At 37.9% G+C, this 22,721-nt stretch overlaps 1 protein-coding gene across 1 annotated transcript in view; it reads left to right on the top strand.

Annotated features, from left to right (window-relative positions):
- The window catches only part of DPP4 (dipeptidyl peptidase 4), a 40,074-nt gene extending 17,800 nt beyond the window's left edge, over positions 1-22,274 (top strand). Inside the window, exons 12-26 of the mRNA XM_062578901.1 lie at positions 73-117; positions 2,503-2,607; positions 2,744-2,811; positions 3,006-3,059; positions 3,517-3,641; positions 4,923-4,970; positions 5,466-5,564; positions 7,615-7,684; positions 10,230-10,424; positions 11,040-11,094; positions 12,448-12,547; positions 14,127-14,191; positions 19,631-19,703; positions 19,957-20,030; positions 20,943-22,274. Coding sequence (XP_062434885.1) covers positions 73-117; positions 2,503-2,607; positions 2,744-2,811; positions 3,006-3,059; positions 3,517-3,641; positions 4,923-4,970; positions 5,466-5,564; positions 7,615-7,684; positions 10,230-10,424; positions 11,040-11,094; positions 12,448-12,547; positions 14,127-14,191; positions 19,631-19,703; positions 19,957-20,030; positions 20,943-21,041 — 1,275 coding nt within the window. The 3' untranslated portion in view covers positions 21,042-22,274. The remainder of the gene's footprint in view (positions 1-72; positions 118-2,502; positions 2,608-2,743; positions 2,812-3,005; positions 3,060-3,516; positions 3,642-4,922; positions 4,971-5,465; positions 5,565-7,614; positions 7,685-10,229; positions 10,425-11,039; positions 11,095-12,447; positions 12,548-14,126; positions 14,192-19,630; positions 19,704-19,956; positions 20,031-20,942) is intronic.
- The last annotated feature ends 447 nt before the right edge of the window (positions 22,275-22,721 follow it).

Genomic DNA, 22,721 nt, shown 5'->3' with positions numbered 1-22,721 from the left:
TATCTTTGTAGAACCACAGACTGATATAAAATAAATATAACTCTTGTGCATTGTTTCTTTTTTCTTTATCAGGAAAAACAACGTACAGAAGAAAGTAGAACTGGCTGGATTGGCACTGTGAGTATTTAGTTTCTAAAACTGCCATGTGTTAAATAACACTGTGATATTTAAGACACTTTCTTCTTATCTGTTGTGGTGACCTTGTGTGCAGATGTGATCCATTCATTAGTTGTGTTTTAGCTATATAAAAAAAATCTCAAATGGGGCTGCACGACTGCCCTCCTCATGCTTTTTGAGCTTTTGTGGGTTTGTGCTGAACATCTGGGGCTGGGCTGAGAGTGGGGCGTGGGTTGGAGCTGTATGTAACTGTTCTTCCTGACCTATGCATCATGTTCAGCTCACCCAAAAGCAGGTAGGTCCTTCCAGACTCCTTTTTTAATTCTAACCTATTGCTTTGGTAGCAGTAGGTAGGGATGTGCAGAAGCTAGTATTCAGAATTCCCTTTATATTGGAGTTGTCAACTATGCTAATTTGACTGCTCTCCAATGTTTCTGCCTCCACCAGAATGATCAGGAGATAAAATGTATTAAGAAATGTATTCTAGAACTTTTGAATTAAATTAGAGGAGGTATGTAGAGGGCAAAAGTCTGTTTTAGCAGTTCAGGCTGCAGAAAAACATCCCAAGTTCTCCTCGTTTTGTGTTGTTTTCTTTGTTTGTGTCCCCCCCCCCCCCCCAACACACACAAAATACTCATTGGAGAGGACAGGGGACAAGACGCAGCATATAACTGACCAGGTGAAAATCTTCATACACTCTGCCAAACCAATCACTGCTTCCTGGATGATGTTTTCCAAACTGCCTTTCAGTCCCTTCGTACATGGTAGGGAATAGGCACCTAATGAACTACACAGAAGATCTGGGGGAAGTGAAGCAGAGATTCAAAAGTTCAGACTTGGAGGGAGAAGTGAGTTTCAGAGTTTTTGATGAGAACACAGAGTACACTTTCCACTCCCGCATTTTCCACACGCTGATTATGCTTTAGTCACTAATTCACTTTTGAAGTCAAAAATGAAAGTTTAAAGAAATGCAAAGAGGGAGGCAACAGCAGGGATGAAATCATCCGCAGTATGAAGATGAGAGATCAACCCACCTGCTGTCAAATTTGATATGGAAAGGAAGGCCTTAACGCTGACACATTTTGCTTCTCTGCAGCAAAGGCTTCACAATTAGACAATGTGATGATCAAGCTGCAGACTTTGTAAACAGTTGTGCAAAATGAGAGGGCAAAATGCGAGTCTGTGCCATTAAACTAGGTTGCTGGGTTTTTTGTTTCTTTTAAAGAGACAACCCACATCTTAGGAGCTGTTGGAAGATAAAGGCAATCTCAGTGTATAAGTCTTGGATCTGAAAAGAGAGTGGAAAATAGTAAGGATCGAAGGGGGGGTAGTACTTTATTCTTTTCCATTGTTCTCATCTACTTACAGATAAAATGACACTTGACGAAGCAGGGATACTTGTGTGCGTGCATATAAACAATTGTGTATATATACACGTAAGCTATAGATGTAAACGTGTGTATGTGCATGTCTGTCTATAGACCCTACCTCCAAATAGAGAGGAAGTAGCAGTGAATGTTCAGGACTTTGCAGCCTCTGTGTTGCTGCGTGAGGCGTCCAGGTCATGAGCTAAGTTAGAGCTCTCCAGCTGGGTTAAAGGAAAGTCACACTTTGAAAGTAGCAAGATGGTGATAGGGGAGAGGCTGGCAAAATATTTGCCGTGTTGTTTTATGCAAAAATATTACTATGGAAGAAGCGGTGGTTATTGGGAGCGCAGAGGCTGGAGGGACTCAGGTTCATCATTGCTCACAGGAAGCGAGGTACTTTCTCCTTCTTCTCAGAATGGGTTTTTCATTTCAGAAACAGGTATTGTCTCAGAGATGTTGCGTTATGTGAATCGGTTAATTGATGCTTAGATATTTTGGCCATATATCACAGAAATAACTTCTCTTTCATTTGGATCAATTTCATTTCTCTGTTTTTCTCTATACCATGAGAACACATGCAAAAGACAGTCAGTAGGAGGAATACGTTCATTTCCATCAGTTGCAATTGATAGATGGATAGTTCCTTCATGAAAATATTCCAGTTTGGATTCCCTGGCATTTTGAAATCACCTACTTACTGGCAGAATTTGCAAGCAATTTGTTTTCGTTGAAAAAGGGGGGATATTTTGCACTGTTAAACTAAAAATAATTCAAAATTCAAATAACTTTTTCATAAATGTATGTTTTAAAAAGGGAAATTCAAAGAAAAGTACATTTACTTTTATTGTAGTGGCAACAGGTTCTACCTGCTAAATCATCAGACAGAATACTTAGCAGTATGTTTAATGATGCGTTGGTTGAAGTATTGAAACTTCTGTTCTGCTATTAAAACCCAAATTTACCATTTTGGTTTGAAGTTTTGTTGTTTGCTTTAATAGACATCTCTCTTGTGTTCAAGTTTCAGCCATCTGTCCCTTACTTTGCACCTGACAATACTACCTACTACAAAGTCTTCAGCAATGCACTGGGTTACAAGCACATCCATTACATAAATGGCTCACAGGTAGGTAGTAAGCTGTAGGACAGTCCATACTGGCTTGTATTTCTCCTGGTTAGCATGGAGTTTTCCATTCTAGTTTTTCACTTTGCCTCGCTCATTCTTTTTTCCTTTTTCTTTTTTCCTTTTTTCTTTTTTCCAGGCTCCAATAGCTATTACTGAAGGAAAATGGGAAGTAATCAGCATAGCAGCTGTAACCAGTAATTTTTTGTAAGTATTGTAATTAAGTTTTTGATTTCTATCAGGAGGACTTGTAACAAGAGCCTAAGCAGACGGGGAGGCAGTAGCGGGCAAGGGTTGCATTTAATTTATTAAAAAACTCATCCAAACATGTAAGATAATCCTTTAAATAGTGTAATGTACTGTAAATAGCTTAACATAACCAATATGTTCTGCTTTTATAGATATTACATCAGCAATGAAAATGGTGGAATGCCAGGAGGAAGAAACCTTTATAAGTAAGTTGTTTGTTATGCAGTGTGAGTGAAATATTTGTTACCAAAAAAGAAAGTGTTGAAAAGTAAGATTAGGATGCTTATAGTCTTAACATGGAGTCCTACATGGGATATTTGATTAAAAACAATTTAGGAGTGTGAGCTGTGAAAATAACTGAAGTATTTTCTTTATGAATTCAGTTGATAAAATGAAGTAGTGGGAGAGAAGAAAGAACCAACTCCCAAAACAAAACCTGTAGTGTTTTTTTTTTTCCCACTGTGATGATAATTCCCATATTCATTGAATTCAAAAGTTTAAAGTCTGTTTTCTTGACTATTTCAATCAATAAGGATTCTTCTCATGAATTTTATCCTGTTTCATTTGGTCATCTTATTTTTTTAAAAAAAGTATACGCTTGTTCAGCATAGTTTTAAAAAAAATCAGCTTCCATCTCTGAAATGAAACTCGTCCACTTCGCAGAGTGCTCTTGGAAAGCAGTCCAAGTTCTACTAAATGTGTTAGCTGTGATCTGAATAAAGAAAGATGCCAGTATTATTCTGTGTCCTTCAGCAAAGATGCACAGTATTACCAGCTAGATTGTTATGGTGAGTATATCCTGAATTAATTGACATAAACGTGACTTGCTGTTTAGTTGGGTGAGGAAGTTCACTTCATCGAGATCCTGATATGCACTGCGTAACAATGATATGTGTTGATGTCTTCGGATATATGCATTGACAGCAGAAAAACATACTCCCCCCTACACTCAAAATCACCTTGGCAAAAATTAAAAGAAATAAAAATGATAGCCCTTCCTATCAGTGGACCTCAAAGGGGTGGCAAAACAGTCCTCTCATAAGCAGATCTGAACCTCTTCAAGAGCTGCTCTTGTAATCAAATGCCATTTACAACGTGCTAAAAATGTTCGTAGCCTGCTGCTACTTCAGAGCAGGTTGAATGAACAGTAACGGCATATCCACGAAATTATACTGCTTTTGTTGCAGTTGTTTTGTGACCAAGTGGAGATGATGTACTTACTTCAGAGACAGATAATGGAAAGAAGTTTCTGTTCCGTAGCAGGTTGGAAATCATTGGTAAAGTTATGTAGGAAGACTTGTTTTTCTTCTATGCTGTTCCCATATGTATATATAGCATTACACGTAGATGTACTATTTGAGGGAATATGCTGTGCATGGGGAGCTGTGTCATCTGTAGAAGGATTTGGAGGCTCTCCTGGGAGCAAGGCAAGCAATAAGCTGGGTAAAGAGAAGAAATTTTCCATGTGTGGGTATAAAATCATAATGGGTAGTGTCGTTCAAATAATCCAGTGAATGTAATCATATGTGCAGCACTGGGATTGCATTCTGAGCTTTTGACCTGTAAGTGTTTGTGCTAGATAGCGCAAAGGTTAAACTAATCAGAGGGAGGAAAATATAACATTTGCTAGTATTTCTCCTGAACTTGGAATAACTGTTGTTTTTAAAATGCCATGGTCTTATATGATCTGTGGGCTGGAAAGATGGACACCAGAGAGGGAATCATTCTGACAGATTTTAAAAAAATGGTCTGTTGAAGAAGACTGCTGTAGTCTCCATGACTGCTCTGAGAAAGCTTACTGATTTGCAAACCATGGTCCACGATGCATTGGTAGACCTTGCTAAAGAGCAGAAGTTTAATTCTTCAGGATCTCACAGTCAAATAGTTTGTCTGCAAGAAAGTTTGAATATTGTATGTGATCTTGTGAGTTCAGGCCCTACTGACTTAAAATCTGTATGCACAGATGGAAATCAGTTCTGAACCTTTTTGATTCACCCACTTCCAATTACTCTTCAAGAGTCTTATTGTGAGACAGCATACAAACATGAAGGTTTTATGTCTGTTAACAGGTCCTGGGCTGCCCATGTCTACTCTGCACAGAAGCAGCAATGATAATGGTAAGGGATCGTCTTAAAATATCAGTGTGTCAAGCTAGAAAATTGCACTGTAAAACTAATTTAATTTTGTTCTCATTGCTTAGTACAATAGTTAAAATGTGTAGGCTAACTTTAATTTCAGATATTTTGTTTTAGTTAACCAGACAGATAAACTATGTAGCTCAGTGTATGCTTATTCATGTTTTATTTAACATTATTTTACTTTCTGCTAGAAAACAGTGAGTAATGTATGTCTTGTTTGCTGGATAATTGTTCAGTTTTTGTGAAATTACATTTAGTTGGAAAATGCGGAAACCAACCTTAAAAATTATTAAGGGAAAACTATGCCATAAATATCGTATACATGAGACAAAACAGAGAGTGCAGTGAACTTAACGTGCAGTGTAGGTTGCCATCACCTCAAAGTCAATTTTTAAACTGGCTCCTATTTGAAAAGGTTAACTTGTTCAAATATAATGTTTCTAATCTTTGACTCTTACCGACTCTGTTTTTCAGTCATCAGATACTTAGAAAATAACACTGAACTGGACAATTCATTGAAAGATATTCAAATGCCTTCAAAAAATTTTGGCTCCATTAGTGTAGGTGGATATGGTAAGTTAAAAAGGATGTTTCACCCTTCTCTCCCCATTTTCCCAAGTGCTTTGATGTCCTCTGCTGAAATGCATGACAGAAAAGTTGGATTTTTTTTTTGGGGGGGGGGGGGGGGGGGGAGAGAAGAGAGGGAGGGGGGAGTTATTGCAGTTCTTCAGCACTTAGAGGCAAGACAGATTTTTTTTTCCTGAAATCCCCAAACATTCTAATCGAAGTTAGATTTCTACTTTTTCCATGGTGTGATATCTTGATGTTTGCATGATCATAGGCATTAGCTCCTTTGTTCTCTGTTAATCACCTGCAAAACAGAAGAGGTCCCCACTGCCACCTATTTGGGGGCAGCGGAAGGGGGAGAGGGGCACAAAGCTCATCAAATAGGTTTTAACTTACGGGGACAATTATTATCTCTAAATAGATACAGAATATAAATGGAAAACGTTTTTTGTGAAATCATTTAGGCTACATTTCAAATGGATCGCCTCTGACTTTTTATATGGAAATATTCCAATTGAATAGTCACATTTTTAGAAGTATGTTCATACTCAAAGAGTACATAAACCTCTGAATCATAAACTAGAACAAAGCATTAGTAAATCAACTACTTAAGGCTTTGCAAACCTTGCTCATCTGAATTTCTACATCAGGGTACAGAAGCTTCCTTGAAATGTTCCTAGTTTGAGGAATATCAGGTAGATGAGCTGATACCTGTCAGAACTGTTCTTGCTACAGTCTTTGCTATTAGTCTTTCTCTTCATGACAAACTTGCTCTTGATAAAATGAATGAATATTCTTAATGAAATTCTTTTGCAAACTGTATTAAGTTCCTTCTACCACTGTTATCTGTTCTTTTTGATGCCTCTCTCTTTCTGTTGTTTATCTTATTTATATAATGACTGTCCTTACCTTTATGTTTTCTGTCTTTTATTTTAGTCACATTTTTACTAGGGCTAAAGATGAAATCTTCCAGGCAAGATGAAGGTTTAAAGATGTTCTTCGTGCTATCAGTTGTGTCTTCATCTTTTTATTCCTCTTTGTTCTTACTACTTCATCTCTTCAGGGTAAAAGCTTTTGGGTAAGGGGAATCTATTTTTAATGTCACACACACAAGTAAATCCATTTTACATAGTCCTGCTTCAGGTCTCAAGTCTGCCTACAAATTCATGTATGTACTTGTCATAGAAGAAATCCATACCTATAATTATACGCTACAGATGTTGGGGGGAAAAAGACAATATATATATATATATATATATATATATATATATATATATATATATATTCATGTGTTCAGTTTAGAATCATAATTTTTCAGTGCTGATTAGCACATTTTTATTTTAATGTGGTGCGTATTCATGCCTAGACAAATTTCTGTAAAACCTGCACTCTAGCCATTACTTCAGTGCAGGCTGTCAGCATTGTTTTATGCTTCCTTTGCAGCATCCATTCTTTTAAAATTCTTGAGTGAACAATAAAGCCAGTTGGTTTGCAAAATTTATCTGTAGTCTGCATTTAAAGTGTTTGGCTAACTTCCAGCCAACATTGGTAGGCAGAATAACATGGATGGAATGGGAATAACTGTTGCCTGAGAAATAACAGATAAATTGCATGTGTTGCTGGAACACTTTACAAACTCTCATGCACTCTCATGCACTACCTGGCAGGTTCATGATACTTGGAATTTAGTTTTAGGACTGGGAAAGAAATTTGACTAAAGGAACTTTTTTGAGCTAGTGTCAGATTTATCACTGTAAAGACTCACCAAGTTTTCCATGCAAGCTTATGTTGGAGAATGCTACAAGGCGTGTTGAATCTCCAAATTTCATCATTATTATTTTGGGCTTCACAGTTTAAGACTTTCTATTAGCTTTATTGTAAAAGATAGTAATAACAAAATAAATTAGATGAAGTAGGAATATTACTAGTATGTAGCAGGATCTTGTAGCTGTAATTACTTTTAATTATTAGGCCATGACTCAGATATGCTTTATGTGAATTCCAATGCATGTTGAATTATTTCACTGGAACTAATCAAGCTCTTTTTCACTTTTAGACCTGTGGTATCAAATGATTTTGCCTCCCCATTTCGATTCATCAAAGAGGTACCCTCTGCTCCTTGATGTGTAAGTCTTCAAGTTACACGTCAATGTTGTGTTAATAATCACTTTTATCTACTTCAAATACTCCTAATAACATCAGGAAACACAGAAGTGTCATGTTTTCTAATTACTTCTTGAAGTAGTTTTAAGAGAGAATGAAAAAAACAAGGTGTATCCCAATTTGCCACAGATTTTTGTATAAGAAGTTGATGTAATGCTTAACAAGAGTATATTTTGCTTCTGGCAGTGAAGCAGTTACAGAGTGTATCTGATGTAAAAATCCAGATGTATGCATTATTTTACCTCTTTTTTTCAGATTGAGATTTCACTAGGAATTGAAATTGCAATGAGATTGCAATTCTGGAATGCCATTCCAACGGTCAATGAAATTGCATTCCAGAATGAAACCTTGACTAAGCTACATATCTGAAAGTGTGATGTCATGTTTTCTCTGTGGTATCTGACTGTCAACTGGTTTTAGCAAACAATATTGCATGGTCAAGTTTGCATTTTTTTTAAATCGTTTTTCCATAATCTGAAGATTCAAAGGTCATCACTATCAAGTTCATCAAAGGTCATCAAAACTATCAAGTTTTAAGATCTTCCCCCACCCCGAGTCTTTCTCCTAATGGAAAACCATACTAAAATTTTTGTCAATGCAGCGCAGCAAAGGGATATTTTTCCTTCTTGTTTCAAACGTCAGATGTAGCCTTTCCTCATCTATTTAAATCATCTTATCTTTTCTCACTCTCTCCAAACATTAAGTGAAATCCTGGAAGAGCTGACTGCCTAGTAGGTGCTGGTGTTCAGTGTTGTTCAGAAGAAGGGTGCTGAGCCTGTAGTCCTAGTTGAGTAGGCTTTGCCAACAAATTCAGTGCAGCCTCAGTGCCAGTGTATGTGAGGTGAGTGACAACATGCTGGCCTGGAGGATCTCATCAGTAATTGTCCAGGTGCTGGAGGGTGCAGACTTGTAGAATATTTTTGGCTTTGAGGCTTGTTTATTTTTATAAACTGGTTGTGCATCAGCACTGTCAGGGAGTGAGCAGCTCAGGAACCAGTTGTCTCTGGCCTGTGACTTGCTTCTGGAGGTCCTCATCACCTCGTTCTTCAAAATATGTCCTAGGTACCTCCTGTCTCCTGGACAAGTGACAATCTTAGTGTACAGCTATCAGATTAAAGGTGTTTGACCATGTCTAGTCAAGAAGGTAAAGCCAGTAAATAATACAAAGTTTTACTTCAGTTGAGCTTGCTTATCCTTGTGCTATAAAGCTGAAAAATATATTTTTTCAGGAAATTATATGAGGGGAGGGGGAACTGTTATGGTTTTCAAAGGCCTGATTCTATAACTCTTGAATCTAAAATGTGAGAGCTACAAATAACTCTCTTCAGGTGAACAAATGACCACCTTCTGTTATGCATTATACACATGCTCTTATTTTATCCATCATCTGAAATAAAGACTGGGATGACTATTACCTCAGATCTACAGTGCACACTATCGAAACAGTAGAAAAATTGATAGGTTTCATCCCCCTCATACTGAAAACCAGCAAAAACTTGTTTTTTCCCTTTTGAATTAATCTTTATCAGAGAAGTACATTTTTTTCACTGGTAAGCATTTTTTTCTATTCGGAAAGACAAGCTAAGATGTTTAATAAGCATAAAAAAGACATATTGACCAGAGGAGATGCTGTTCTGTTCTTGCTCAGGCACTTCTATGCATGTTGACATACTGACGTGTTTCCCTTTAACTGGAAATTACTGAAATTTAGCAATTCATTAAAATAGAAAATAGAAATTGTTAACTTAAAAACAAAGCTGAAACCCTACAGAGCATAGTTGTTACTGATTTTTCCTTCCAAATGTTATTAGATACATCTTAATATATTGTAAGTTGGTGGCACTGTAATGATTTTTATATGCCTGCTGAACCTTTTAATGAGCAGTCTATGCTCTTTGCTTGTTAACAGTTCGTTTGGTTTTGATTCTATTTTATTGACCTACTGGGTCTTTGTCAATGTGTCCTTTACTTCACGGTAATGTTGATATCAGAAATTCCCTCAGCTGTATCAGGATCCATAATGTATAGAAACTAAGGTAGATATTGAGAATTCCTAGTAGTTTTTCTCCTCTTACAAAACTGGGGAAAATGGATTAAAGAGCCATAGGAGTCACTCTTTCATATTTTTCTCTGGTAGGCCTTTTTTAAACATTGAAACTCAAATGACTAAACATGCTACTGCAACAAAAAAGCAAATTTGGTTGGGATTTTTTAAACCATTTAAAAACATAATTGCCTCTTACTACAGCAGAAAGCAGTAACTTGCTTAAATAAAATCTGGCATGCCTTGTTTATTAACGGTTGCATTTTCAAAAACGTATTGCTTTTAATACCCAGGCAAGCTGCAGTTTGGAGTGAGTTAGGAGTGCTTTTTTGTCTGCTTAGTTTAGTTTATAAGTTTGCCCTTCTGTGTTTTCTGAAAATTGTCAGCAATAACTGTACTTCAAATGTTTGATGAGAGAACATCTGGAGAGTAAATGCTTGAATCCTATGGGACTTTTCACCCAGGTATGCAGGACCCTGTAGTCAGAAAGTAGATTATGCCTTCCGGATCAACTGGGCTACCTACCTTGCAAGCACAGAACAGATCATTGTGGCCAGCTTCGATGGCAGAGGAAGTGGCTACCAAGGGGATGAAATTATGCATGCAATAAACCGAAGACTAGGAACATATGAAGTGGAAGATCAGATATCAGCAGCCAGGTGAGGTACAGTGAAATGGTCAACAAAGGTGAAATGACCATTTTGAATGGTCATCTTAAAATAACTGGCCAAAACATAACTAAATTCTACATTATGTGCCAAAAATATTTTATGCTTAAAAAGAAAGAAGAATTAATGCTCTAACAACAAATCTACTGTAGCTCTAGTTCTATAGAGATGGTAGCTCTGGCACATTGGCAAAAGGACACACCACCAAAGAACTGTAGCTGAAAGTTTTACTTCAGACTTCTCTGCAAGGTTCATTTGTGATCATGTTGCTATTTCAAGTTGCTGTTCTATTTTTTAAAAAAGTGGGAGGGAAGGAGAAAAAGTGAAAAAATGAACCTATTTCCAATAAAAGATATGAATGCCAGGTATGTGGATAGAGGGCTTTTGCAGAACTACTTCAGGTTTTGGTTTTTCACATTCACATATATTTTTCTGACTTGTTTTAAAGACATGTATGAATCATTGCATTTTGTCATAGTCGCTCATGTCATGAGACATGCTTAGTTGGACAACAGAAAAAGCCCTTTGTGATGGAAAACAGAAGCATGTGTGTAATTGCAGATACCTGCAATCCATTAAGCATTTAATTTTTCTCTTTGCTTTTAGAAAATTTTCTGAAATGAGCTTTGTTGATAAGGACAGAATAGCTATTTGGGGTTGGGTAAGTACTCAAAGTAGTTTGGTTGGCTTATTATTTAATTGTAACAACTAATTGTTGCATTGCCTCCTCTGTGGTGTACGTTGAGTGTTCAGCATAACGAACCTCTGGGGTCATGGCAAAGCCCCATAATTGAATTGATGAGGCACATCGTACAAGTGCCTGTATGCTCAGAGATGTTGTTCTTCTACAAACATTCAGGGCTTTTGAAACAGAAAATGACATTGCTAAAAGAATTAAATACAGTTTAAAGGGATACTGCCAGGTTCCCATGTACAAGATGAACCAATAAAAGAAGAAATTCAAGTATGTATTCAGTAGTGTCGCTGGTTTGCTACATGTTCATTAGTATGCCAAACCTATGGGCAAAAGCAGTTTCTTTGTCTTTTGAGTTCTCAGATTGTCAACTTCTCTCTCAGTACCTTAATTTTGTTTGTGGCAGCTTTGGCAGTAATCTTTACTAAGGCCAGATTAGGCAAAGTATTTATACATGGATTTAATCGGTAAGTACAGACGTTGTCTTGCCGATCTCATCAAGTGGAATCATGTGCCGCAGCAAACATTTGAGAGCTTTGAACTAGGACCACGTTCCATTTGCCTGTAGTCTGATTTCAAGATAAGAACGACATGCAAAAATTGCTCACTTCTGAAAATGAGTGGGTACGTTTCCCAAAATAACCCCTTTAAACTGTTGCGAAGGCAGTCAGTGACATTGTTTAGGTATCTTGCTGCCTGAACGTTCAAGCGTGTCAGGTACGTAATCATCTGTCTATCAGGCAAGAGCTCGGGAGTGGATTTCCTGTGCACAGCAGGCAGTGCTTCGTTGCACCGTTCCTCCTACAGACGCCGCAGAAGATGCCTCGCTCCCCAGGTGCAGGCTCACTCTTGACGCTCTGGAGGGGAGGTAGCAAGTGAACTGCGATGGGTCTGCTCTGAGGGGGCTGTAAATTTTCTGATGCTCCAGTGCAGCTCCTCATCCGGCACATCGTGGGCTGGGGCTTTGGTTGCCCCCATCCTGCACGGAGAGGGGACACGGTGGGTCGCAGGGGCTTGCTTCCTGTGAAAGCACTGCTGCCCACAGTGCCTCCAAACACTGCTGTACGGAGCTGAGTCACGGTTCAGCGGTGTTTGCACCCCTTTTCCACAGCAAGGTCCCATTTGTCAGAGCCACAGCTGTCACACACGCTTTGATGCTGGTTTCCCCCACTGAGCAGGCTGGGTGAGATCTGACCCCAATTCAGAATGCGGTTCATTAATATGAAAAATGCTGAGCCTGTAAATGTCTGGTGAACAGTTTAGCGGATGAGCCTCATCCTTTTCTTTCCGACTAAAATAACAGCAATGTTTTCTTTTCAGTCTTATGGGGGATATGTGACCTCCATGGTGCTTGGCTCTGGAAGCGGGGTGTTCAAGTGTGGAATAGCGGTTGCCCCCGTGTCACGTTGGCAATATTATGGTACGTGATGGCTTCCTCCTTGCAAGGATTCCCATATGTCTTGCAGTGCACATGCTACAAAGTGTTGATTCATAGCATAGAGCTTTGATTATCTACTCGATTCCATGTAAATGCCATTTGGTCTGTTTTGTTGAACTCGTGGATATTACATTTCAGAACCCAAGCAATTCTCTAAATCTTATTTCTCATTTTAAAAAGTCAGATGCACAATTACAGATCTCTTCAACATTTAATGAATATGAAATTATTTTAACAGTTGTAGTACTACTGTAATGTAAATGTCTGTATCTGCCTTCCAAAGCTGCCATGCATTCCAAGGTGCTGAGACCATTAGTGAACATCAGAAATCGATTGCTATTGGTCTTTGCTTCCTTAAAATGCTACTTAACTTGTAAGAACGAACTGCAAGACTTATCATCAAACTTGCATTATAAATTGCTCTCTTAAAATGACAGAATGGGATTTGAATTCCTTACAGTTAGTTTTCTTTTATCTTTTAAAGTATGGATTTTTATAAATTTAATCATAAGAATAGCTTGATGTGATAAAACTTCGGAACAAATGGACAAGTCTACACATGCTTCAATCTTATTACAGTGTTTAAAGTGTACTTGCATGAGGCTACAGATACAGTTATAGGGGGCCTTCTTCCAGCTTAAAAAAGTTATATATGAAAATACAATATAATGGTATGATTTTTTTTTTTTTTTTTTGGTTTATATTTGTCCAAAAACTGTCAAAGGAAAGCCTTTCCTGACAAACTTCTACTAAATAAGGCATAATTTATTCTGCATCCAGCACGGAGGCTGTGTAAAAGCATATTATGTGCACTGGATAATCAAATCATGCTGCCAGGTATTAGTAGTAGTCAGCTGAGGATGTAGAGATGTTTTCATAATGTTTTAAATGTGACTATTGCATTATGGCAGGGAATCTTTTTTAATGAAGATCAGTATCTCTAAAATTCCGCTTTTAACTGATTAGGTAAAGGAAAGGGTAATGAGAGCAAACTTGTTCAAAATTAAAGAACAGTGTGTGACAGCGCTGATAGGTCAAATGGACGTTATAACATGATAACAGAGTATCAGCTTGTATGGCTTATAATAAGGCAGGAAATTTGCAAAAGCAATAATATATCATGCTGAAAAAACTGTGGAAAATTGGAGATACCGAATTTTGACTATAAATAACAGAGCCCAGCTGAGTCCTAATCCACTGCTCACATTTCCTTTCTTATGTTTTTAAGTACCAAACAGATAAATTTTCTGATAGTTTTAAAAGTGCTAGTCATTTACTGCAAGATTTTCAGCAGTTTTCATGGAATTACTGAAAGAATAACAATAAGGTGACATTGACACAAAGTACTTTATTAATATTCAGCATTCAGGTGGCCATGGCAACAAGAAGATTAAATATTCTGAATAATGATGGTTACCTACAAGCCCCATTGTGAGAAAACCGTGATTTTTTTTTCAGTATGATAATGCATTCTCATTGTTTGTATCACAGTGTGTGAAATTTCAGGTAGATGGAAATACTGAAAATTAAGTAGTACATTCTGTTTATTTTTTTATTACAGATTCAATATACACAGAGCGATACATGGGCCTTCCTATAGAAAGTGATAATCTGAAAAACTATAATGTAAGAAAAAAAATCACTTAATTTCACTTTTAAAGTGTGTGTGTGTGTGTTGTTTTTTTTTTTTTTTTTTTTTTTTTTCCCTGCACCACTCTCTTTATACATGTTCTTCTATATGTTCTTTATACATCCTACCCATTCCTTCCCCAGGAAGAAATAACTTTGCTTCTTCATTCTTGTTATAATCACTACACTGCACTTTTAGACACTATCCTCTTACGCTTTTGGATTTTGAGTGAAGCAGTTATTGCTGTATGGTGTGTGGGTTTTTTTAGTTTTTTTCTTTTTTGTTTGTTTTTTGTTTTTTTACATTCAGTTCCATTTGGCTACTTTGCAGACTGTAAAACAAGCTGTAAAAACTGTTTTATTTTAATCACCAAGAAACAAGTTTGTTTTAAAATTGAATATGCTAGTGGGCAAACTATGCTTTGTCTTAAACAGTATTTCCACCAAAACAAATGCATTCTAGTTCTTGCTGAAATTTAATTAAAATACATGAATATGATGTGAACTTTCTTGATTTATGAAGCTGCAAGCTTTATTCAGGGGAAGTAAAATCTCCAAAATACTAGGAATCTGTGAAGGCAAGTCTGTCAGTATTGTGATCAGATTGAAAAAGCTGCAGATCAACTTGAGAGCCAGCGGCATGAGGGTTGGAATTTGGACCTCACTCTGTTAACGTGGGATTTCCAAACTTTGGCCTGAAATACCTAATATTTGCTTGCAAGTGAGGAAATTTCCATTTTTTTTTTAATTGGAGCAAAATACCTATAGCTTGTTTATCCTGGTTATGGTATGGTGGATTTTTTGCTGGAGGAGTAGTAGTATTGGTGTCCTGTGGACTGGCATTTTTTTGTTGCCTAAAGGGCTTCTTGATGTTGCAAGAAGTTGGGAAGAGGGCAAAACTGCCCAGGCTTTCTGTAACTTTTTTTGCTAAATTCCTGATCAAGGTGCAAATACAGAGGATACTGAGGAACAATAAGCAACCTGTGCCTTGGTGGTGGGGGTGTTTCAGAGGCACTTAGCGATGGTGACACAGGGCTCAAGCTGTTCTTACCTACCTCTTATGGGAGGTACAGACATGCTGCCCCTCCCTTCTCCAGATGCAGGTTCCTAACGTGTGTTAGGCAATACAAAGTGAGAGGAGAATATCAGGATGTCCATTAGAGAGAGGAAAAGAAATCGGTCATTCTTTGTGTGTAGTTATTTGGGTTGGTGAATAGGTTAGAAGATAGCTTAGGTTGAATTGTATCTCGATGTATTAAAACGTCAGTGTCACAGGGGAAAGAAGAGGAGGGTGTTACTGTATTGGCTAAAAACATGGATTAAAAAAACATACCTGTATATATGGACAAAATGGTCTGGTTTGACATAGTACTACAGTAACCTAGTTTTGTCAGGTGCTTTGTCAGAAGGCCAAGTCAAAATTAAGGAGAGTGGCAGGGACTGCTGGACAGCTTGGTACTTTGGCGCTTTGCATCCGCAGACTGCAGGGACGGACGAGCAGCGTGCGTGAGCCCGCCGGCCCTTTGCCGAGCGTGTTTCTTTAAGGCGGTGGGAGCAGTAGGAGGTCTGCGAGGGAGCAGCGTAAATAGAAGTCGCTGTCGCTGCCGTGCAGAACGAACGTTAGCGCTCTGGGTGCACGAAGTCATTCACCAGCTTCACAGCACAGATGGCAACAGAGGACTGTTTAATCCTTTCAAGCCAGGAGTCGGATTTTTTTGGCATGGTATCCGTTGCTGGCAATGGCCACGTTGAAACTGCCAGTACCAAAGAGCTAAAGGTTTTAAATGTGTTACTCAGAGGACTAATTGGGGAGAATGGTGGCTAGATGGAGGAGGGGTAATTGTACAGATCAGATTGTCAAACTTTGCTGCTTTTTCTAGAGGTAGAAAATATTACTTAACTCCTTATTTGTTCTTACATGTCCCAAGGAATGCATTACTTGGAATTTGCTTTTTCTCAGAAACTTGCTGTGGTGGGCAGCTTAAGTGGCTTTGTTGCTTTTTGTATGGAGGTAGAAGAAAACGTTGCAGGATTTTATTATTGATGAAGCCCCTTCCAGACCCTTGCCCAGCACTTTCCTGGCCCACATCCCTTTTCTTCGAGGTTCCAGTCACAGTAACCTTTCTCCTGGCCCCGTACTACTGATAGGGCTATTTTCTGAACTGAATGCTGTTGTTATTTGGCAAGCTAATGCAAAACACGTATTGAAAAGCTCTCCTAGTTGAAGCTGTTAAAGCACTTTTGAACTATTAACTTTGTCAGGTTTGCCTGCTGCATCATGTATTTTTCTCTCCTATTGTATCCGGTATAAAGCTGGCTTGAAAGCATGAAGATTGCATAAACTCTGCAATGTGTGCCCTAATTTAAAAGAAATGAGACTTAGAGCAGGTGTACACTGGCCGCTTAGGTGCCTCGCTAATGCACTGATCGTTATTAATGAATGTGAATCTATACCATGAAGAAACCAACTGTGGTATGAAGGGTATACGGAGTTATGACATTAGGTTTTATATTTACCGGTGGAGCAGAAATCTGGGATATAAGTTTTCTTTGGCAGAAGAAGAGTCTGAGGGATGACTCGCAAACTAGGCTAATTAGGGGTGATCGGTGCCTTTTAAGGTAGCTGTGAAGTAGTAAGAATTAGAGCTGTGTAAAAGAGGGAGGAAACGTGGGTGGCACTCCCAATACACTTGTGAAAATACCAGTGCAGGTCCTAGACTGAAGGGCAGAGAAACTGTCTGCCCAGAAAGACTGTCCCTGATGTATAGGATCTGAGACAAAAACAGGCCCAGGCTTTAGAGGTCAGATGCAGTAGCCATGTAAAGCATACCAAAGAGACTGTTCAACTTGTGAGAAGATTATTTTGCAGTTCACTCTGAATTTGATATGCTTTTGGCAAGTGTTTGAAACAGTCATGAATTTGGCAATCTTTTGCTAGCAGATTTGAAATGTTCAGTCCTTAAGAACTGCTGCATCATTAGGTTATGCAAAACAGGGTACAATTTTGTAAATATGCCATCTTGTACTGATATGACATTTGTTCTATTATCTGAGAATATGCTAAAGGGAGAGAGACCTTCAGTTTCAGCCAAACCTTAACTTGTTTGTTGAGTGCTGATAAAATGTTGACTGCTGTGTGATCTTTAGAAAAGCCAGTTACACTCAGCAGGGCCTAATTCTGAGTATTTCTGCATAGTGCCTTTTTCAGAACTTGTGTCACTGCAGTATAACTGCAGGAAGAAAGGAATAAATTAAGTTGAATTATTGGCTGTCCACTTGGGGCTCGTTCAGCCTATTTAGCTGTTGCTTTGAGCTGTAACGGTGTCTAACCTGAGATTGCTCCCTATTTTGCAACCCTTTTTTGACAAAAAATATTGTGTCCTCAGAGCATGCTTCGGGGAAGGGACTGTTCGTGTTCAGTATGCATAGAACGCAGCCCCGAATGACCATCAGAAATCATTTCAAGTGATAAAAGCACTGAAAAAGAATTGTTTTCCAGGATCTCTTGTTTGTTCCTTCTTTTGAAGTATTTCACAGATAGTAATGCTTGGAAGACAAACAGCGGCATTCTTTTTTTTTTTTTTTTTTTTTTTTTTTTTTTAAAGGGGGTTTTGCAAAGTCAAATTCACAGGGCTGTAACTTAGTAGTCAGATCAGGCTTCTGCTGGCTCATGGTTTGCTCTCCCTTCAACCAGCGTTGATTTTCTGGAAGGAAGCTTATAAAGGAGCTTTACCAAGTTCCAATCTGAGTATGTAGAAAATGTTTCTTTCACTCCAAAGATGTTGCTTCATTGTTGTGGGGGTTGTTTTGTTTTGTTTAAATTACTGGACCATTACTTGCTGATTCATTCTTGAGGTTGGCTGCTGTACCAGCACTCCTCACTGAATCAAAGTCCACTCTACAGATTTCGGCACTCTTACTATATCTGTTCTTATGCTGTGATACCAACTTGTTTCAGTGGACACAATGTCATGCTTCTGGTGTGCACGGATTTCCATGCATTACGTGAGATTTCTGTTGATCCACAGCCTTTGCTTATCAACAGAGAGCAATTACAATTTTACAGATTGAAGAGGTTTTTTTTTCCTTCCTCCCCTGCTGAACATATTTTTAAAATTTGGTTGAATAATCAAAAAGAGCTAATTTCACTTATGAGAGGGTTGCAATATACTATTCTGCCATGACAAAAGAGTTAATTTATATGTATGTGCATTAAAGATGCTTTGGATGAGTGTACAGAGACCTAAGGAAACGAACATTTCTGTGTTGTATTTTTTGTGTGTGTGTGTGTCGGGGGGGGGGTGTATTACATAAAGGGCCATGTGCAAGGATACAACCTTAGTAGCAAGAGGAGAAAAAAATATATGTATTCCTCATTTTTTACTTATTTTCCTTTCCCTATTATTTTTATTTGCTATAATGCAGAACAAACATCCACAGGAATTCAGGAATCCTTAGCAGAGAAGCCCTATAATACTGCTAATAGAACCAAATTTTTTTTTCAACATACTTTGGCCCATTATGCTGGATTTCTCACCAAGCCCACAAGAGCTCGTATGTGTCCCTTTGCTTCCTCCCACCCTCGTGTCAGAGCACTATCATATGCCCTTTCCTTGCCCAAATAAAAAAAGATGTTCTTTGCAATTTTTACTTTCCTTGTTCTTTAGAACCTGGTCACAGTATTAGGTTGGATGGTTACTGTGTTACAATGAGTATGTTGTTCCTGTATTTTAAGTTTCTTTAACCTTAGTTGCTGGGGTTTTTTTCATCACAATATTGTTTCAATCCCAATGTGCCATTTGGCTTCTATTTATAGGTTTGGTTTAATGTTGTTTTTTTTTAATCTTCTTCTTCTTTTCAAGCATTTCTGCATTGTATTTGGGGGATAGCATTGTCTTAAACCTCTTCTCGTGCATTTTAACTTGAGAATAATGAATCACAAGGTCTGTTATTTAATCTACAGGTAAATTGTAGTGTATATTTAGGTAGGGAAAATAATATATGTAGTCTCAGTAATAGCAACTCTCTGCTATCATAGGGTGCACAGTTGCCATAGCAACATTTTTTAACTTGCCTGCTGAGTAGCAGAGGAAACCTATGGCAAGTGGTATGCTGCAGGCTAACAACATGTTAGCAATGCATTAAATGTGTAGCTCGCTCACAAAACTCTTCCCCTCTGGAATTACTTGTTACTTTGCAGACATAACCTTTGGTAATAATTCCAGACCGGTGCAGAACAGTCTGAGCGCTAGCACAGTGCTGCTGGATATGTGAACACACTAGTTGGTGGCGTTGGGGGGAGGTGGGGGTGGGGGGGAGGAAGGGTTGTTGCTTTTATCCAAAGGAGCCCCAGACTGTGTCAACAGGAATAAAAGTCACTTGGTAGCAAATCATCTTCTAACAAGTAGCACTTTTTTTTTTTCCTTTTAATTTCAGAGTTCAACAGTAATGGCCAGAGCTGAAAAATTCAAGCAAGTTAAATATCTCCTTATTCATGGAACAGCAGATGGTGAGTTGCAGTTAATTAGACGTTTTAGTATTACAGACAGGTTCACAATTCCACTACTGACAAAACAAAAGCAAAAGGGGCAAGGCTGTTACATTTACGTCAATAAATATAATACTGCTTTCCACAACTAATTTGTGGTTTCAGTCAGCAGTGTTGGGGAGTCTTCTGTGTTCATTGTTTTGCCTTTTTTTCCCTCGTAGTAGTACAGAACCAATTTTTGTTTACTTTTTTCCTTTTTTCTTCTATTTTTCAGATAATGTTCACTTTCAGCAAGCAGCGCAGATTTCCAAAGCTCTTGTTGATGCTGAAGTGGATTTTCAGGCAATGGTATGGCTGGGTTTTTTGTTTGTGTGGGTTTTTTTTTAATATCATCACAAAAATGGACTTGTGTTGTGAGAATAGTAGCAATAACTGCCCTGTTGAGTATAAATTAATTACCATCTTAAACTAAAGTTCACATTTGCATTTCACGTTAAGTAACAGAGACTTTTAACGTAACTCTGCATGTATCTTCTGTACAAGAAAAAAATGTAAAAAGCAGCTTTTTCTTGTATTTGACCCGATTTATTTACCTCATCTTTCATTTCGTTAATTTTTCTGTGTTCTCAAACAGCCAAGCGTTACATATACTAACAGTCAATAAGGTGTAAGAAAAATGTTTAACTTCCGCTAAGTCTAGTTCTTTATCCTAAGATAATTTGTCTGACAATTTCGGTGTTTCTCTACTACAATGTGTAAGACCAAGTAGTTATTTATTTGCCCTTTCGTACATTGTATATGGAAGATGCCAGCCCAAGGTGCTAGCACTTCTTTTCCTGCTCTTGCCCAGCTCTTGGGAACCAATGCTAGAAAAAAGTACAGGAGGAAGCCAAATGTGCCAGTTCATGATTGTTCTTCAGCCAGACTTGCAGGGCAGGTGTTGAGCTTAGCTAGCATCTGAAACGAGGAGCTGTGCCTAGCCTCCATGTGGACAAACCACATACACGTTTCATACTTTAATATGAACTCACACATGTTTAGTGCAGGAATAGATGGCATAACCCACACGTACAGACAAAGCAGTGACACAAGTAACACAGCAGCTCCCTACCACCCTTCTGTCTTTATCTTCATGCTGTTAGCCTTGCTCTGAGATAATTTTTAATGACCACATGTGTCTATATTTCTGTCATGTCTCATTAATGAGTGAGTTGGATGTGGTGAGGGCTAACGTTCTCTGTGTTTTTCTCTCTCCCACAGTGGTATACCGACAAAGACCATGCCATTACCGGTCAAGCACATAAGCATATTTATACCCATATGAGCCATTTCATAAAACAGTGTCTCTCATTGCCCTAGCACAGGAACAGCACCAGCATTTTGGCGGTTAGTGATGGCATTTCTCCAGAAAAACTCTTCAGCTCAACGTATGCTGAGCCAGTATAACATTGTGAATGAAGATGCGGGTAGGGGTTAACTCCTGGATACCTGTGTACACAATGAAATGCTAATCTTTATGATGATTTCTGTTGCCAGGTGACTATTGCATTTTTATTGATTGTATTTAATCAGGTCACTATTGTCATCAAGCTGTATGTATGTTATCAAACTTGAAAAGCACAGTACTTGCTTTGCATTAGTACCTTTTGATATTTCAGTCTAAAAGGGAAACAGTCCAGTTTATATTTTGGTGTAATGAATACAGAAAATAATCTCACAGAGCAACTGAACTGCCATGGAGACCAGTTTAGGGATACTAATAATAATTAGTAATATTATCCATGGAGAGAGATTTCTTTCTGCTGGAATTTTAGAAAACCCTGTGATTATTTCCGTGAAAATATTGATGAACCTTTAAATAGATTTTTGCAGAAATTACCTAATTTTTGATCAATGACTTTCAGGTATAGTCTTATGAATCCCACAAAGTTAATATTTTCTATACAGAATGAAACACCTCTCTCTTTCTTACTCAGTGCCTTAATTTAGTATTTTCTCTGCAGTCTCTTAGATGACAGCTGTTTAAGTAAGTAAGTAAGTCAAGTCCTGCAAAGAAAGCATGTAACTAGTGTTCTGCAAAGATTTTCAATGATACCTATTCAAACCCATTGCACTGCATGTTGCTTCCTACCATAGTACTGTCACGTGTGCTTACTTTGTGGTTAAAAAGGTTGGTAGTATGGGAACATGCACTGATGAACTCTTATCTGGGGACTCTAGGAAACCATTATTGTCCCTCTGTAGGTCAGAAATTCTGTTTCCTATTTTCCAACGAGCAAGATATATTATTTGCACTCAAATGCAAAACATTAAAATGCAACCTAGCAGTTAAAGCAAGGACTGGACTATAAATCTCATATGAATGTGCTATTTAGCAAACCTGCTTTTTCCTTGCAGCTTACCAGTAAGCATCTGCTTTAGTCTCAGCACTCCAGGTAGGCTTTTCCTCTGAAGATAAAGACTTATGTTTTCTTAAATTTCAAATACATAGAAAAGATGCAAACCAATTTGTGCTACAAACTGTGCTGCTTTAAAATAATAATAAAATAATTAAGTTATGAAAGGATGTGTATTCTGTATAATTGAATAACCTGCTCCAGAAATTAACTCCTATAATTTTACAAAAATAAATACCTTAATTTTGAGAGAGATTTAGAGTGAAATTTCTGCTTTTCCTAAAGAAAGATGTTTGTTTTGTGTGATAATGTACTAGTGTGTGACATGATTATCTAACACTTAGCTTCTTGATATTAGATATCAGTCTGTGATTACATATATATATTGTGGTTTATTAGAGACATTATGTGTGACTATAAAAGTCAGACAGATAAAGCATGGAGGAGAAGAGGAAGAAATAATCAAGGCATTTTGTATAGCTGGTCCTTAAATAAAAAAGGTATGAAGGTGGGGGAGGAGAGCGGGAGGCAGGGGAGGAAGATATAGTATAACATGCTGTTAGTAGAGAATAAAGCCCTTTTTTTTTTCATGATAGATCTCCCCAAAGAATAATGTAGAAAATGAATAAGACAATAGAGTTGT

This window comes from Rhea pennata, chromosome 6 (assembly GCF_028389875.1).
Source record: "Rhea pennata isolate bPtePen1 chromosome 6, bPtePen1.pri, whole genome shotgun sequence".
NCBI lineage: Eukaryota > Metazoa > Chordata > Aves > Rheiformes > Rheidae > Rhea > Rhea pennata.
Note: the sequence above shows the minus strand (reverse complement) of the source record. Positions and strands in the feature narration are given on the sequence as shown.